General features: G+C 47.7%; 1 protein-coding gene across 3 annotated transcripts in view; it reads left to right on the top strand.

The window, feature by feature from the left end:
- The window catches only part of PLEKHM1 (pleckstrin homology and RUN domain containing M1), a 45,603-nt gene that overhangs the window by 13,720 nt on the left and 12,615 nt on the right, over positions 1-19,268 (top strand). For all 3 annotated transcript variants that reach the window (XM_066363894.1, XM_066363896.1, XM_066363895.1), the window contains exons 5-7: positions 5,581-5,980; positions 15,893-16,163; positions 17,648-18,568. In XM_066363894.1, the coding sequence (XP_066219991.1) occupies positions 5,581-5,980; positions 15,893-16,163; positions 17,648-18,568 (1,592 nt within the window). The remainder of the gene's footprint in view (positions 1-5,580; positions 5,981-15,892; positions 16,164-17,647; positions 18,569-19,268) is intronic.

Consider the following 19,268-nt stretch of genomic DNA (forward strand, 5'->3'; position numbering starts at 1 on the left):
GACCAGGCAAGCCCAAGGTTTTGAACCGGCAACCTCAGTGTTCCAGGTCGACGCTTTATCCCACTGCGCCACCACAGGTCAGGCTGAGTACTCTTGAGAACTGATGACACCAGTTCTCCCACTACTTGCCTCTCTAAGCAGTGCTGCAGATCGGGTTAGCGAGATTTGTCAGGTGTAATCATGAGGCCTTCCTTTGGGGGAAATGACTCTAAGCACATACAGCCCACCTCTGTACATTTATTAGTCGCCCTTGAGTGCCATGTACCACCAATTCAATAGTCCACGTGTTCAGGAAAACCACAGGCTCAGAACCACTTGGCTGGCCACCCAGTCTCCAGGCCATGCTTTTTGTTTATTTCATACACACCACATAGATACAAATGCATAGAATACACACACTCTTTCGGATTGTTTTCTTTTGTATGTGTGTGTGACAGAGACAGAGTCAGAGAGAGGGACAGATAGGGACAGAAAGACAAGAACAGAGAGAGATGAGAAGCATCAATCATTAGTTTTTCGTTGAGACACTTTAGTTGTTCATTGATTGCTTTCTTATATATGCCTTGATGGGGGGGGGGGGCTACAGCAGACCGAGTAACCCCTTGCTTGATCCAGCGACCTTGGGCTCAAACCAGATGAGCCTGCGCTCAAGCTGGTGACCTCGGAGTCTCGAACCTGGGTCCTCCATGTCCCAGTCCGACGCTCTATCCACTGCACCACCACCTGGTCGGGCTCTTTCAGATTGTTTTCTAAGTAAAAGCACAAGGTTTTAATTTTTTTTTTTTTTTGTATTTTTCCAAAGCCAGAAAGGGGGAGGCAGTCAGACAGACTCCCGCATGCGCCCGACTGGGATCCACCCAGCACGCCCACCAGGGGGCGATGCTCTGCCCATCTTGGGGCGTCGCTGTGCCGCAATCAGAGCCATTCTAGCGCCTGAGGCAGAGGCCACAGAGCGCCATCCTCAGCGCCCGGGCCAACTTTGCTCCAATGGAGCCTTGATTGTGGGAGGGGAAGAGAGAGACAGAGAGGAAGGAGAGGGGGAGGGGTGGAGAAGCAGATGGGCACTTCCCCTATGTGCCCTGGCCGGGAATCAAACCCTGGACTCCTGCACGCCAGGCCGACGCTCTACCACTGAGCCAACCGGCCAGGGCAGGTTTTAAATTTTTTGAACAGAACATTTTTGAAAACCACTGCCCTGAGCCAAACAGAAGTAAAAAGACTAACAGTTTCCTGGTTTCATTTCTTTGTTGTATTTTCTTCACATTTTTTCAGAGTTTTCTTTCTTTTGCCTTTCCTTCAAAATCTCATCTTTAGCGCTTTTTCCAGTTGAGGTTCCTGTCTCTCTTATTCTCATTGGGTCTTGAAGACCAGAGCTGGTTCTGATGAAGCTCTGTGAACTTGATTTCACCTTGATCTTGGTTTCCAGTTGGTAGAAGTTCTAATTTATCACATGAGCTTCTTGCTTTTGGGTGGGATTTCTTTCTGCATAAGTCACTCATTCTAACACCCAGTCTACTCTAGCATTCAAATCTTTCCTATAGATTAGGATTCATTTATAACAACCATTTTGGTAATGCTAGTGAGTATTTCCATAATTCTCCTTTCCTTCCATTATACTCATGTTCCTAGAGGCTAAGCAGTCTTATCGATGATAATAAAAACAGCTACCACAACAAATTAAGGTTAACGTTTATGGAATATTTAACTTGTGCAAGATACTCTACTAAGCATTTCACCTATATTATCTCATTTAATCTTTGTGACAGTTATAAAAGTGAGTGCTGTTCCATGCCTGTTTTACAGATCAGGGAATTAAATCTGTGAACTTTAGGTACCTGTTGTGGGGCACTCGGCAACGTGCTAACCAAGGCCAGGAGGGCTCTGGGTCCCTGCTTTTAATCACACCACCTCCCACGAGCCCATGAGGAGCTGGGACTTCACAGGGGACATTGTTAAAAATCTGTCTCTAGTTCTTTTTATAGTGTGGCCCCATTCTGTCACAGTGGTTTGGACACATACAGCTGGTTGGCAAATGTACCTTCCTCCTTGGCCTGTGGAAACTGACCCTTTGCTCCAGAATGCACTGTTGCCTGTTCCCCGCAAGTTGCCCTCCTGGGTTTTTATCGGTCTGTTTTTAGAGTGAGGCCATAGAGCAAGAAGTGGCATGCCCTGCCTTCCCCACAACTATTCCACAAACACATTTACACCTTTCTCTGGAAGGTCACCTTTTTGTTTATGGAGATATGATTCACATATCAAATTCACCATTTTAAAGTGTACAGTTCTGTAGTTTTTAGTATATTCACAAGATTGTGCAACATCGCCACTATCTTATTCAAGAACACTTTCATCACCCTGTAGGGAAACCCCTTATCCATCAACCATGGATTGACTGGTTTTGGTCTTGTCATATCAGTGGACTCGTATAATACACGGCCTTTTCTGAGCAGTTTCTTTCACGTAGTAAGTTTTCACATTTTATCCATGTTGTAGCATGTATCACAGCTGAATATTCCATTGTGTATGTTTATACCACCATATGTTTATTTATCAGCCCGTGGACAGTTGGGTTGTTTCCCACTTTTTGGCTATTATGAATAATGTTAAGAACATTTGTGTACAAGTTTTTGTGTGAACATATGTTTTTAATTCTCTTGCGTATATACCCATGGGTAGAATTCCTGAGCCATGTGATAATTTTATGTTTAACTTTCTGAGGAATTACCAAACTGTTTTCCATGGAAGCTACACCATTTTATATTTCTACCAGCAGTGTATGAGTGTTCCAGTTTCTCCACATCTTTGCCAACTCTTGTTATTCTGGTTTTTTTAATTGTAGCCATCCTAGTAAGCGTGAAGTAGATCTCTGTGGTTTTGATTTGTACTTTACTGCTGTCTAATGATACGGAGCATCTTTTTTATGTACTTATTGGCGATTTGTATATCTTTTTTGGAATAATATCTAGTCTTATCCTTTGCCTATTTTTAAATTGGGTTGTCTTTTTTAATATTTATTTATTTTTAGAGGGAAAGGAAGGGAGGCAGACACAGAGAGTGAGAAACATCTGTTTGTTGTTCCATTTATCCATATTGTCATTGGTTTATTTTTATATGTGCCCTGACTAGGGATTGAATCCACAACCTCGGCTTGACAAGACGTTGCTGACCAACTGAGCTACCAGGCCAGGGCCTGGGTTATTTATCTTTTTCTTACTGAGCTGTAAGAGTGCTATATATCAGTGGTCCCCAACCCCCGGGCCACGGACCGGTACCGGTCCATGGGCCATTTGGTACCAGTCCATAGAGAAAGAATAAATAACTTACATTATTTCCATTTTATTTATATTTAAGTCTGAACAATGTTTTATTTTTAAAAAATGACCAGATTCCCTCTGTTATGTCCATCTAAGACTCACTCTTGACACTTTCTCGGACTTACTCTTGACGCTTGTCTCGGTCATGTAACACATTTATTCATCCCACCCTAAAGGCTCGTCCGTGAAAATATTTTCTGATATTAAACCGGTCTGTGGCCCAAAAAAGGTTGGGGACCACTGCTATATATGCTGGATACTAGACCCTTATTAGCTAGATGATAAGAGTTGCATATAAAATAAGCGTGTATTTTTCCTGTTCTATGGGTTGTCTTTTCACTTTGTTGTCAGTGTCCTTTGGAAGTATGAAAGTTTTTTATTTTGATGAAGTCCTGTTTTTATTGGCTGTTTATGCATTAGATGTTATATGTAAGAAACTGTTGCCTGACCCAAAGATACAGAGATTTATACCTACTTCCTTCTAAGAGTTTTATAGTTTTCACTCTTACCTTTGGGTCTTTGATCCATTTTCAGTTAATTTTTTAACATGGCGTGAGATAGGGGTACTACTTCATTCTTATGAATATTCACTTATCCCAGCACCATTTGTGGAAAAGACTGTTCTTTCTCCATTGAAATGTCTTGTCTTGGCACCCATGTTGAAAACTACTTGCCCACAAATGTGTGGTTTGGTCATCCGTTGTTGACTAGAATGTCTTGAAATTTTGTTTGGGGTTAAGATGGTATAGATAAGAGCAGAGTTCGGCCAGAAGATGATCAAGTAAAAACTTGAGTTCTAAAAGTTTGCTTTCCATAAACCTGCATTAAGGCAAGTTTGATGTGTCTTCTGGACCCAGTGTAAGTTTTGCGGCAGATGTGTGCAATCTCTTGGGCTCCAGACAGCTTTGTTGTCATCTGACCTGCATTTGTCCATGATGGACTCAGCTGAATTCATAAGCAGAAGAGGAGCCAGCAAATAGGTTCACTGCAGAAATGGAGCTTGGGTTCTCAGAAGCCTCAGGAGAGGGAGGGTGGAGCAGCCAATAGCCAGTGCGCATTGCAGATGGCCCAGAAGTATGTTTTTGTGTGCGTGTGTGTGCATGCATGTGCGCACGTGTGTGTGTGTACAAAGGCAGTAACACTAGCTTCCTGTGGCCCCAGAAACACCACTTAAGGACAAGAAGAGCTAGTCCCACTGGGAGGAGTGAGCAGGTGCACACCTTATGTATACTTGTATGCACACTCACACACCTTGTGTACACTGATCCCCCACTGCAACTTCCGGGAACAGGAGCCTTCTCTGACTCTGCAGCCAGTCCAGCTCTGAGATGGATGTGGACCAACCTTGCACCTCATCCTAAACCTGCTGCCCAGTTACTGTTCCAGGAACAGAGTGGGTCCTCCCTTCAGCTGAGGCTGTGTCTCAGGGGTGTAATCTTGGTGCCTCAGTGCTGTTGGGAAGCCCAGCCCGAGACGCTCTGTTCACAGGACTGTGCCACGGTTGGCTTGGGGAAATAATTGCCCATACAACCATTTCTTTGGCCGAGCAAACTTTCCAGGCCCACAGTTAGCCTGTGCAGAAAGTAAAGGTAATCAGTTCCCATTCACATCAAGTCCTTTTTCTCTGCTTTGTGAACTTTTCACCTGAATCCTGGGTAGCACACTCACCTGCCTGCCCCATCGGCCTCAGTCCCAGGTGGGGAGAAACTGATGGGGGATGTCAGGAGGAGGAGGGCTGTGTGTGAGCGAAGGAGTGCAGTGGGCGACGAAGTGTTATTTCTTCTTCTTTTTTATTCAGTGAGCGGAAGCGAGGCAGAGAGACAGACTCCCACATGTGCCCCGACCAGGATCCACCTGGCAAGCCCACTAAGGGGCAATGCTGTGCCCATCTGGGGCCCTTGCTCCCTTGCTCAGCAACCGAGCTCTTCTTCAGCACCTGAGGTGGAGGCCATGGAGCCATCCAGTGCCCCGGGCCAACTCACCCCAATCAAGCCATGACTGCAGGAGGGGAAGAGAGAGAGAGAGAAGTGAGATGGGGAGGGGTGGAGAAGTAGTGGGCACTTCTCCTGTGTGCCTTGACCAGGAATCAAACCTGGGACATCCACACGCCAGGAGGATGCTCTTATTACTGAGCCAACTGGCCAAGGACTATTGGTCATTTTTAAATCACAAAACGACAGTTTTCCATTTTTACCACTGCCCCAGTAACTTTGGGTATTCTAGCTCTCAACCTGTCACATAGGCTTCTTTGTTTAAAAATTTCTAGGGTGTTGTCGGAGTTCAGCAAAGCCCAGGTAAACTCTGTGCCAACCAACGGACTGAGCGGAGAAGTGGAGACCCCCACCCTGCGGGACTCGCTCTCCCTCCACGGCCTCTGCCGCGACCCCAGTGCGAGCCTGCACCTGGATGTGCCTGCAGGGCCCCTGTCTGCCCAGGCAGCCTCTGGGATGCCGGATGGTGGCCACAAGCAGGAGCTGCTTCCCCAGGCACCGGGCATCCTGGGCTTCCAGCATCTGGGCACTGCCCACGCTGTCACTTCAGGGCGGCCTTCTGACCAGCAGCCTCCTAGTCCTGTGAAAGCAGTCAGCCGAGGGAGCGGCCAGCAGAAGCCGTCGATGGGTGACGGAGCTGGACTGAGCCTCGTGGTATCCTCGCCCACCAGTCCGGTGAGTGGTCTTGGTAAAGTGTCTCAGAGCTGGGCAGGGTCTCCCCACCTGGTGACCCTGGTAGTCTCTGCTTTCTCCCCTTGTCTCCCCCTCTCTGCATGGTGTTCGTGTTCATAGCATCGTGACGGTGGAGCTCATGTGTCTTGGTGTGTAAGTAGTGGATATGAGCCAGGCACTGTGCCGATCACTTCCCCTGGGTACCTCCTGTCATCTTCACAATGACCCTGGGAGAAGATAATTCTCATTTGGCCACAGACCCTGTGCTCTTAACCATTGCCACTCAACAGCTTAAGGTCTTGGGCAAGACACTTCACCTCGCTGAACCTTAATTTCCTTCTCAGTACTTGTTACTAATACATTAATATTTTTATTTAATACCTTTGAAAATACTCATTTTGCAACATGATCCAGATTTAGAACCGTGCTCTCCAATTTGGCAGCCACTAGCCACATGTGGCGACGGAACACTTAAAATGTGGCTAGTCCACAATGAGCTAGGTGCTGTAAAACAAACTGGATTTTGAAGGCTTAGTTGTGGAAAAAAGAATGTAAAATTTCTCATTAAGGATTTATTGATTAAATATGAAAATGAAAATATTTTGATACAGTGGGTTAAATAGAATATATTATTAAAATTAAATTCACCTGCTGCTTCTTACATTTTTTCAAACGTGGCTACTAGAACAGTTAAACTGGCATATGTTCCTCACATTGTATTGCGGTTGGACAGCGCTGTTCTAGAATTAGCCAGTTCAGTTGGTGGATGACCTGAGGAAGTCCGCCCCGGGACTGTCCCGGAGAGCCGTGGGTGATGAGGCTTGCGCACTGCCGGCCCAGGGGGCAGTGGTCAAAGCCATGAACCCAGGCTCTTTGGCCATTGCAGTTTGTTCTTGTGTCATGGGACGCCGAGGTCAGAATTCGCTTGCACAGGGACACACGAGTCCTGGAGTTGATCCCAGCTGCAGTCTGAGGTTCATGTTGAGACATGGTCTTACTCTTCAGCTCCTTCCGTGCGCTTCCTTCCTGTGGCCTGCAGCTTCTAGATCCTATACCTCTGGATGGGACCAGGGCCTGAGACAGACTAAATGAGGCACACACACACATACACACACCCTTTTTAAAACATCTTTATTGAGATATAATTTACATATCATACAATTCACATAAAGAATATCATTTTTTTTAGTACATTCACAGGGATTTGCAACTATCACCACAATCTAATTTTTTTTTGTATTTTTCTGAAGTTGGAAATGGGGAGGCAGTCAGACAGACTCGCGCATGCGCCCAACCAGGATCCACCCGGCACGCCCACCAGGGGGCGATGCTCTGTCCATCTGCGTTGTCACTCTGCTGCAACCAGAGCCATTCTAGCGCCTGAGGCAGAGGCCACAGAGCCATCCTCAGTGCCCAGGCCAACTTTGCTCCAATGGAGCCTCGGCTGCGGGAGGGGAAGAGAGACAGAGAGGAAGGAGAGGGGGAGGGGTGGAGAAGCGCATGGGTGCTTCTCCTGTGTGCCCTGGCTGGGAATCGAACCCGAGACTCCCGCACACCAGGTCAACGCTCTACCACTGAGTCAACCGGCCAGGGCCCACAATCTGATTTTTTTTAATAAATATTTATTAATTTTAATGGGGTGACATCAATAAATCAGGGTACATATATTCAAAGAAAACAGGTCCAGGTTATCTTGTCATTCAGTTATGTTGCATACCCATCACCTAAAGTCAGATTGTCCTCCGTCACCTTCTATCTAGTTTCCCTCCCTCCTCCCCCTCCCCCTCTCCCTCCTTCCCTCCCCCTGCCCCCGTAACCACCATACTCTCCACAATCTGATTTTAAAACCTTTCAACTCCCATAAAAGAAATCCCCTTCCCATTAGCAGGCAGTCTCCAACCCATTCACCTCAGCTACCTTACCCCCCTCAACCCGTGGCAACCACAATCTGCTTTGTCTGTAGATACGCTGTTCTAGACATATAGCATAATAGATACTACGTACCTTTTGCAGTTGGTTTCTTTCACTTAACATGATGCTTTAAGGTTCATCCATTATTGTAGTGTGTATCCCTACTTCATTCCTTTTTGTTGCTAAGTAGTATTCCATTGTAGATCTCATTGTATGGATATGTCACATGTTATTTATCCCTTCATTAGTTGGTAGTCATTTAGGTTTTCCCCCACTTTTTGGCTATTATGAATAATGCTGCAATAAACATTCATGTAAAAGTTTTTGGGTGGACATAAGTTTTTAATTCTCTTGGATACATACCAGAAGTTGAATTTTTTTTTTTTTTTTTTTTTTACAGGGACAGAGAGAGAGTCAGATAGAGGGATAGATAGGGACAAACAGGAACGGAGAGAGATGAGAAGCATCAATCATCAGTTTTTTGTTGCGACACCGTAGTTGTTCATTGATTGCTTTCTCATATGTGCCTTGACCGCGGGCCTTCAGCAGACCGAGTAACCCCCCCGCTCGAGCCTTTTTGCTCAAGCCAGATGAGCCCGCGCTCAAGCTGGCAACCCCAGGGTCTCGAACCTGGGTCCTTCGGCATCCCAGTCAGACGCTCTATCCACTGCGCCACCGCCTGGTCAGGCGAATTTTTGAATCATATGGTAACTCTCTGTTTAACCTTTGGAGGAATTGCCAAACTGTTTTTCAAAGGAGCTGCCCCATTTTATATTCTCACCACCAGTGTATTTCTCCCCATCCTCACCAGCAGGTCTTATTGTCGTTGTTATTATTATTATTATTGCTATCATAGTAGGTGAGAAGTGGCATCTCATTATGGGTATTCTTATTTTAGGTTTTTTTCTTTTTTAGTGAGAGAGAGAAAAAAAGGCCAAAGGCAGAGGGAGGGACAGACAGGGAGAAAGATGAGAAGCATCAACTCATAGTTGTGGCATCTTAGTTGTTCATTGATTGCTTCTCAGATGTGCCCTGAGTGGGTTGGGGGGGACTCCGGCAGAGTGAGTGACCCCTTGCTCAAGCCAGTGACCTTTGGCTTCAAGCTAGTGACCTTTGAGGTCATGAGGTCTTGTCTGGCAATGATCCCATGCTTAAGCCGGTGAGCCCACGCTCAAGCCGGTGCCCTCAGGGTTCCGAACCTGGGTCCTCTGTGTCCCAGGCTGATGCTCTATCCACTGTGTCACTACCTGGTCAGGTTCAGTATGGTTTTAATATGTGCATCCCTGATGGCTGATGATGTTGAGCATCTTTTCATAGGCTTATTGTAATTTTTGTGTTTTCTTTGGAAAAATATCAATCAGAATCTTTGTCCAAGGTTTTCTGTCTTTTTATTATTGAGTTATATGTTTTTGTTTTTGTTTACTTTCTAATGAATTTATTGGATGACATTGGTTAATAAAGAGTCATAATGGCTTTTTATATATCCCGGATTCTAGACCCTTATTAACTATGTAATTTGCAAATATTTTCTCCCATTCTATAAGTTGTCTTTTTGCTTCCTCAGTGGTATGATTTGCAGCATAAAAGTTTTAAATTTTGCTGTAGTCTAATTTATCTATTTTTCATTTGTGTTTTGGTGCTGTATCTCTATCCATTTCCTAATCAACACCATCATGATTTACTCCTCTGTGTTCTTCTAAAATTTTTATAATTTTAGTCCTTACATTTAGATATGTGATACATTTTGAATTTTTCCTTTTTTTTTTTTTTTTTTTTTTTGCGAGAGAGACAGACAAGAAGGTAAAGAGACTCATTCTTGCAGCACTATAGTTGTTCACTGATTGCTTTCTCATATGTGCCTTGACTGGTGGGGGATCTCCAGCCGAGCCAGTGACCCTTGCTCAAGCCAGCAACCTTGGGCTTCAAGCCAGAGACCTTTGGGCTCAAGACAGCAACCATGGGGTCATGTCTATGATCCCGCGCTCAAGCCAGTGAGCCCGCGCTCAAACCAGATGAGCCCGCACTCAGGCTGGCAACTTTAGGGTTTCAAACTTGGGTCCTCAGCAACCTAGGCTGACACTCTATCCACTGCGCCACCGCCTGGTCAGGCTTGAGTTAATTTTTTTTTATTATTACTGAAAGACAGGGAGGCAGAGAGACAGACACTTGCATGCACCCTGACTGGAATCCACCTGGCAAGCCCCCTACTGGTGATGCTCTGCCCATCTGGGGCCACTGCTCCTTGCTTGGCAACTGAGCTGTTTTAACACCTGAGGCAAGGTCATGGAGCCATCCTCAGCGCCAGGGCCAACTTTGCTCAAACCATGTGAACCATGGCTGCAGGAGGGGGAAAGAGAGAGCAGGGAAAGGGTGGAGAACTCTATGGGTGCTTCTCCTGTGTGCCTTGACTGAGAATCAAACCCGGGACTTCCACACACTGGGCTGACACTCTACTACTGAGCCATGGGCCAGGACCTTGATTTCATTTTTGTGTATGATATAAGGATGAGGTTCACTTACGTTCTTTTGCATGTGGATATCCAGTTGTACCAGCACTATTTATTGAAAAGACTATTTCCCCCCTTTAAAATGTTTTGAGGCCTGACCAGGCAGTGGTGCAGTGAATAGAGCGTCAGACTGGGATGCGGAGGACCCAGGTTCGAGACCCCGAGGTTGCCAGCTTGAGCGCGGGCTCATCTGGCTTGAGCAAAAGCTCACCAGCTTGGACCCAAGGTCACTGGTTCAAGCAAGGGGTTACTCGGTCTGCTGAAGGCCCACGGTCAAGGCACATATGAGAAAGCAATCAATGAACAACTAAGATGTCGCAACGAGAAACTGATGATTGATGCTTCTCATCTCTCTCTGTTCCTGTCTGTCTGTCCCTATCTATCCCTCTCTCTGACTCTCTCTCTCTCTGTCCCTGTAAAAAAATAAATAAATAAATAAAATGTTTTGAGGAATGATGTATTTAAAGCACCCAGATCCTTGCTGTACACCTCAGTGAGTAATAATATGTGGTGTACATTCTGCAGTCACCATTCAGGTCAAGCTATGGGATATTTCCAGCCCACCAAAGGAATCCATAGATTCATTTTTCCTGTTGTTGGAATCATACAATATATACTCTTTGGCTTCTTTCACTGAACATTATGTCTGTGAGATTCATCTGTACATATAGCATAGGGCTATAGTTTGGTCTTATAGTATTTCATTGTAAGAGTATGTATGTCATAGTGTGCTTCTCCATGCTCCTGCTAACAGACATTTGGGTTGTTGCCATGTTTGGGGCTATTGTAAAGAAAGTTGCTGTGAATGTTCTTGTACTTGTCTTTTGGTGAGCCTGCATACTCATTTCTGTGGGTATATATTTAGGAATGGAATTGCTAGGTCATTGGGTAGGCCTTTGTTTAGCGTTAGTAGATACTGCCAAGCAGTTCTCTAACAGTGCTGAACTAAGTTATCCTCACGTTAGTAGTAAATGACCATTGTCATTTCTCTTCATCCTAGCCAGTGGTGTTGGGACAGGGCAGCTCCACTCCTCAACGAAGCTCTTCTCTGCTCACCAAGTCTTGACCCGCTGGCCTCCTTGCAGCTCCTGACAGCAAGCCCCCTCCAAGCCCCAGGCCTTTCCATCCTCTGTCCCTCTGCTGGTTCCTTCTCCCACTCGCTCCTGTCGCCTCAGCCTTCCCTGACCACCCTGCCTCCAAAGCACCAGTGACTCTCCCAGTCACCTGCTTTGCTTTGTAACACTCATCACTATGTGAAATTATATTATCTCTTTGTCTACTTATTTGTTTTCTGTCTTCCTGAGTAGAATATTGGCTCCATGATAGGAAAGACTGTATCTTCTCACTTTTGTATTGTCAGCTTCAAGCACTGTACCTGGGGGCGAGTAGGAATCAATGAATAGTTCTCGGACTCCCCAGAGACTCCTGAAATACCAGCTTGTAAGTGTTCGCTGAGAAGCGCACCATCAAGTGCAGGGGTGGGCAGGTTGGTCTGACCAGGGCGGGCTCTGCCTCCTCTCAGGCCTCAGGGGAGTCTGCTGGCCCGGAGGGCTGCTTGGCGTTCAAGCCCCTGCTGCCGAGTCCAGTGTGAGTTCTGCAGAGGCTTGTCCCTCCCAGAGCCCATCCTCCCAGGGGAGTTGTGGGTCCCTTCATTCTCCATGCGGTAGTCACTGCACGTCACTGCATGGCCTGTCTGCTCACACGGGCCTGGGGGGCCCCCTGCCTGTGCACAGGCTGGGCCGGGGCCCTGCACACTGCCTCGGTGGGTCCCATCTTTCTGTGCTTCTGTAATGTAGTGACTGCTGTTTTTACCACTTTGGGAAGGGGGTTTACTGTCAAGTTTTGTAACAGCAAGTCAGAAATTCAGTCTTCCTTTAAAATATTTTTAACTCTTTGAATAGTGCGGGTTTTTTTTATGCTCACTGACCCCCGGGAGTAAGTTTTTTTTTCAAGAATGAAATTAATTCCAGTTACAGTTTTACTAACTTAAAATCACGTTTGTTTGATAACTAATTTATGGAAACAGGAAGAACATACATTTGCCTTTTTTTAATGTTGCCTTACACATTTTTAAAACAAATCTATCATATTCTGGATGGTCAGGAGGCACGAGGACGTACATGAACGTTTGTGCTACTCAGAGGGTTAAATTCATTCGATTGAAAGCACGTGCTTGGTCCAGTGATGGGACAGCACAGTCACAGTGTAGTCATAGCTACGCTGTGGGAAGTGCTGGGAAGGAAAATGCAAGGCGTGGTGAGCTCGCCAGGGCACTGTATTTGTGGGATCTGGGGGTGGTTTGAGTTGGTTTCTCAGCTCAATTTGCAGGGGACAGTCTGAATTCTAACAGTTGGCCCTAATTACTGCCCTCAGGGACCACCCTCCTATGGCACGTGGTCCCCTCCTCCAGGTAGGGGTACAGGTAGTCCCTTTGCCTGACATAATGAGGACACACTGGACAAAAAGTGCTTTTTTGAAAGCAGTCCAGAGACCCTGGTATCTCACTCCTCGGCCAGACTCCTCTCTGGGTTTAGCTATTATATAAAGTGTCCTAATGCCTTTTGTGACCCCTAATGGCATTCCTCTGTCTTGGGTGTCCCTGGTGGCAGGTGCCATTCTTTATCCGTGGTGACTTTTCCCCATTGTTAAAGGGGTAGGCCAGATGTGGGCCTCTGAGTGCGCAGGAGGTTGGGAGGTGGCATGAAAGTGGAGGGAGAAGGGAGACAGTGGTGCGTTCCTCGCTCCCCCACGGCCCTCCCCACTTTATAACCGGGGACCCTGGTGTGGGGCGCCGCCACGGGGCTTAGTCCAGGCCCGTGTTTAGAAGCTCCAGGAACCCAGTGTTCCCACTGTTTTTCTACGTTGCTTAAGAGAACAAAAGGTTTTCCCTGGAGTATGACTTCCGGGTGGCTGACCTGTGGTCACTGGAGCACGTCGGGCCATTTCCTGGTAGCCCCCCTCTCTGCTGCGGACAGAGGAGCCCTCACCAGTGAGCGTACACCGTGTCAGAATCTGCGTCTGTCTCCGTCCTTCCAGTTTCCTCACCCCACCCTTGTTATCTTATCTTAAGGATGTTGTGGGGAAGTCAAGATTTGTTCTTTCATCTGTTATAACTCTATGCCAGGACAAAGAAAAATGACTGTTCCAAACAGCTTTGTAGGTGCTAGGATGGGGCTAAGTTCAGAATGCCGTGGAAGCCCAGGGTGGGACAGGGGTTTCCTCGCCCAGGCCAGGGATGGGAGGTGGGTGGGCTGGGGACAGGTAAGGAAAGCTTCCAGGAGGGGGTGGTAGGTGACCTCTGAGCTGAGTCGTAAGGAATAGTGGTGTCTCCCATTAGTGCCATTAGCAGGGCCTGGGAGGTCACAGAGTGTCCCAGTGTGTGTGCTAGGCCCCATGAGGCTGCCTAGACAGCTAGCAGGTTGCTCCGGCCCCTTTTCCTTGGGGAGTTCCCCTGAGTCTCGATGACCTATGACTTAGGCAGGCTTTGTTCAGGAGCCTGTGTTGTAAATGGTCCCCTGGAGACACCCTCGCTGACATGTTGTCCTATCGCTGGCAGAAGGAAGCACCTGCCAAGTCTGAGGGTTTTCAGAGGAAGCCCTGGAGGCCCAGCTCTGTGAGCCCCCACCCCCATCCCCCAGTTCCTGGCTCAGAACTCTCACTCTTGGCTGAAGGAGTCTAACAGCATCTGAATGAATTAAATGATGTAAACCAATCCTGGGGGAAGCCCCAGTCCTACTCCCCTTCCCTGTCTAGGGGAACAGGGAGGGCAGCCTGGATTTAAGGGTTGGAAATAGCAACATCAGGTTGAGGTTGGTGGTACTCACAGAACAGCTGGGCCGGTCCCACTCCCTGTGTGACTCATTTCCTGTGTGTAGACAACCGTGTCCTGTGGCCCAGCCAGCTTCCTTACCTCTGCGGTTACACACTTAGGCACAGAAAGGCAGAGAGTCCTTGAAATCATGAAAAAAATAAAGCTAGAATCCATTCTCAAAGCCCCTGACCCCAGACCCACTCCACTTCCCCCAGCCAGTGAGCAACTTCAGACTCGGAGAGAGAGCAGCCGAGGGAAAGGGTCAGCCCGGCTGCGGGGGCCGGGGGGCCTCCTCGGGAGTGCAGAGCAGAGGCAGGGGTGGCCAGTGAGGACTCTCCTTCCTGCGGAGAGGCGTAAAAACAGAAATGTAGTCTCTGCTACAAGTCCAAAATCCACGTTAGCAGGGTTGATTTCTTCCGGGGTTCAAGAAGAGTCTGTTCCGTGTTTTCTCTTAGTGTCTGGAGCCACCTGCAGTCCTTGGCATTCCTCGGCTTGCACATGCTTGAGTCCCGTTCCACCACATCCCTCTGTGAGTCTGTCTTCACTTGGCATTCTTCTCTCTGTGTGTGTCTTTTCTCCTCTTGCAAGGACACCAGTCACAGTGGATGGAGGGCCCACTCTAACCCACTATGACCTCATCTCAACTAATTGCATTTATAATTAGTTAAACCAGTTAAATTTGAAATTTGGACCAATTTCCAAATTAGGTCACAAAGTAAGGTACAGAGGGTTAGGATTTCAAGATATCTTTGGGGGAGGGACACAAATTTAAACCATAATACCATACAAGAACAAAAATATAAATAAACCAATTTTAAAATGTACAAAGGATTTGAATAGACATTTCTCTAAAGAAGATATGCTGGTGACCAGTAAGCACATGAAATGATGCTCGGTGTCATTAGACATTAGAGAAACGGAAATCAAAATCACAAGGTTGTTCTGCGCATCCGTCAGGAAGGCTTAAGAAAATAAAAAAGAAACAGATAACAAAAGTTGGAGAGGGCGAGGAGAAATTGGAACCCTCATATGTGTGTGGCTAGTGGGAATGTAAATGGTGCAGCCACTTAGGAAAAACAGTTTGGAAGTTTTTCAAAAAGTTAGACCTAGTTGCCACATGACCCATTGATTCCACTCCTAGGTACGTACACAAGAGATTAGATGACACATCCATGCAAAAATTTGTGCATGAATGTTCACAGCATTATTCGTAATTGCCAAAAAATGGAAAGAAACCTAAATGTCCATGAACTGATGAGTGGATTAACAAAATGTGGTACATTCATGCATCCTATTAATACCTGGTAATGAAAAGGAATGAAATACTGGTCCATGCCACAGCATGGGCGAGCCTGGACCTTGTGCTAAGGGAAAGAAGCCACATATTTTAAGATTCGATTTATACAAAATGTCGGAAATGGGCAAATCTGTGAAAACAGAAAGTAGATTCTTGGTTGCCTAGAACCCGAGTTGAGGGGAAATAGGAAGTGATTGCTAATGGGAATGGGGTTTCTTTATGAATAATGAAAATGTTCTAAACTTAGTGGTAATAGTTGCCCAATTCTGTGAATATATGAAAATTACTGAATTGTACACTTGAAATGTGTTAATTCTATGATGTGTGAGTCATGTCTCAATGTTTTTTAAAAAGTTAAAAAGCCTATATCTTTACTTCTTTCCCAACAGAAGAGCAAGAGCTGGATCTCGGAAGACGACTTCTACCGGCCTCCCCAAGAGCGACCCCCAGAGAGCCCTCCAGATGGCGCCATAGCTTCTTCCGGAGGGACTCCCGAGGCCAGGCCCAGTCTCCTCGGGCATTTTTCTCAAGGACCAAGGAAAAGCTCCTCCATGGGGGCCTTGGACAAAGCGTGTGCGCCTTCTGCAGGAAGCACAATGGGCGGGGCAGCCACGGTGCAAGAGCCCAGGAACTTCAGGGTGGTGCACCGCAGGCAGATGGGTAGGTGACAGCAGAGTCCCGGCCTCCCGCAGGGCACCGCGCTCTCAGGAAACGGCTCCCGAGTCCTCTTTCCCAGACCGGTCAGTAGTGTCTTCTCACAAGAGAATCCTCATCCCAAAATGTAATGAGGAACACCCTTGCTGAGTAATTCAAGAAAGCAGGAAGGGTACGGTATTTCCTCATACAATCTTGAAAAGTAATGCCCCAAATTGCCTACAGAATACCAAAGTACTATTTCATATATTGAAATGGAAAATGTTTTCCCAGAAACTACCCCGTAACTCTTTATTATACAGAACTCTTGGGTCTTTCTAGCCCAGAGCAAACTGTGCATCTTGAAGGCCCCTGAGTTGCACGTGCTTCTTCCCAAGGCCTCTGTCTCAGATTGTTAATAACTGATCTGGGGCTTTATCAGACCAGCTGTTTGTTTAGTGCCCTGTATGTTCTGTTTATAGTGAGGCCAGCTCTGCCTGTCCTCCCCACCCACTACTTTTTTTTTTTTTTTTTTTTTTTTACAAAGACAGAGAGTGAGTCAGACAGAGAGGGACAGACAGGGACAGACAGACAGGAATGGAGAGAGATGAGAAGCATCAATCATTAGTTTTTCATTGCGCGTTGCAACACCTTAGTTGTTCATTGATTGCTTTCTCATATGTGCCTTGACCGTGGGCCTTCAACAGACCGAGTAACCCCTTGCTGGATCCAGCGACCTTGGGTTCAAGCTGGTTGGCTTTTGCTCAAACCAGATGAGTTCGTGCTCAAGCTGGCGACCTCGGGGTCTCGAACCTGGGTCCTCTGCATCCCAGTCCGACGCTCTATCCGCTGCGCCACTACCTGGTCAGGCCCACCCACTACTTTTAAGGGCTTGATGCCAACAACTCTCCAATTATCTCCAGCATGGTCCTTGCCATTGAACTTCAGATTCAGATCTCCATCAGCTCCACACATGTCTAATAGGTTTCTCAATGTTGACATGTCCAAAAGTGACTTTCCGATTCTCCCACTCCAAACCTGCTCCCCTCCTGGTGTTTCTCAGCTCATAAAATGGCCAACTTCATCCTCACAGGTCTTGGGCTAAAAATCTTAGAGTTATCCTTGATTTTCTTTCTTTCACATCATGTACAGAATCTGCCAGCAAATCCTGTTGGCATATCCAGAATCTTCCACTTCTTACCACCTCCACCACCTCATGGGGTGCACTGGCATCCCAGCCTGGTTACTGCAGTAGCCTCCTACCTGCTCTCTCTCCCTGTAGTCCTTCCGCACATGAGCGGGATGGCGTCCCCATCTAGAATATGCAGATCATGTGACTCTGCCTGACACTCCGCAGTGGCTGCTGTCTCCCTCAGAGCAGAAGTGGCAGGCTGTGGTCTGTTGGCTGTCATCTTGTCTGCACCTACTACAGGACCTTGGGCTCCAGAGGTTTTTTTCTCGGGTGGTAAAGGGACAGGCCCATTGTCTAACGTGCTTCTTTCTGCCTCCAGGACTGTCCAACCCGTTCCGGGGTCTCCTGAAGCTGGGCACCGTGGAGCGGCGGGGGGCCATGGGCATCTGGAAGGAGCTCTTCTGCGAGCTCTCCCCACTGGAGTTCCGCCTCTACCTTAACGGCGAGGAGCGCACCTGTGTGGAGAACTGCTCCCTGCTGCGCTGCGAGTCTGTGGGGCCGGCCCACAGCGACGGCCGCTTCGAGCTGGTCTTCTCCGGCAAGAAGCTGACCCTGCGGGCCTCCTCCCAGGATGAGGCCGAGGACTGGCTGGACCGGGTGCGGGAGGCCCTGCAGAAGTGCCGGCCTCAGCAGGAGGACGAGTGGGTGAACATCCAGTACCCAGAGCAGCCCAGTGACCTCCCCGAAGGCCCCCAGGGTGGCCTCCCCTCCCACTCGGACCTGCTCACGGAGCCTGAAACCCTCCAGGGCATGCAGTTCGATTGGTCCTCTGCCCAAGTTCCCGAGCCAGACGCTATTAAAGAATCCCTCTTGTACCTGTATGCCGACAGGACCTGGACACCCTTTATTTTTTCCCTGTCCTTGGAATCCCTGAAATGCTTCCGCGTGAGAAACAATGAAAAGATGTTAAGTGACAGCCATGGAGTTGAGACCATCCGAGACATCCTGCCAGACACGAGCCTCGGGGGCCCAGCCTTCTTCAAAATCATCACGGCCAAGGCCATCCTGAAGCTGCAGGCGGGCAATGCCGAGGAGGCCGCCTTGTGGAGGGACCTGGTGCGCAAGGTCTTGGCGTCCTACTTGGAGACGGCTGAGGAGGCAGTGACACTGGGCGGGAGTCTGGATGAAAACTGTCAGGAGGTGCTCAAGTTCACCACCGGGGAGAACGGCTTCCTGCTGCAGTACCTGGTGGCCATCCCCACCGAGAAGGGCCTCGACTCCCAGTGCTGCTTCTGCGCAGGTGCGGACTTGCCCTCCCGCTAGCCGCAGCCTGCCAGCCCCCCTCTGCCTCTGCAGGGGTTCCCTCTTTAGGCTCTGCACCCCTTCCTGTCCCTTCATGAGGGGCCCCATCCCACCCGTGGAATGTTGCAGCAAATGAGACTGTTTGCAGCCATTTGCAGCAGTTGCAGCAAATAGCATCTGCTCCTCCTGGCAGCCCTGCTTGTGGGAGCTTCTGTCCCTTCCCCCTCCTGCCACCCCCGGTTCAGGGGTGAGACTGTGGGTGGCAGCTCCGCAGTGTGCCTCTCTCTGCTCAGGGAGTTCCAGGGAGCTAAGCTCTTCACTCCCTTCGTTATCATATTACAACATTATCATATTTTAGAGCAGGAGCATGGTACCCTTTCAAATAGTTTTGCACATTTTTACAGGTGCACACAATTCTTTTTAATTACAAAACCGGGCTCATCCTACTCAGCACTGTCCAATACAACTTTCTATGAGGATGAAAATGCCCTAGATCTGTGCTGTTCAAGATAATAGCTACAAGCCACATGGGCTACTGAGTATGTAAAATGTGGGTAGTGTGACTAAGGAACTGAATTTTTTATTTTATTTAATTGAAATGGACTTAAATTTAAAAGGGCACCACACAGTCTCATGGCCACCATGTGGACAGCATAGCCATGTATATTCTTCTGCAACTTGTTTTTTGTTTATTTTAA

Source organism: Saccopteryx leptura, chromosome 2, assembly GCF_036850995.1.
Source record: "Saccopteryx leptura isolate mSacLep1 chromosome 2, mSacLep1_pri_phased_curated, whole genome shotgun sequence".
NCBI lineage: Eukaryota > Metazoa > Chordata > Mammalia > Chiroptera > Emballonuridae > Saccopteryx > Saccopteryx leptura.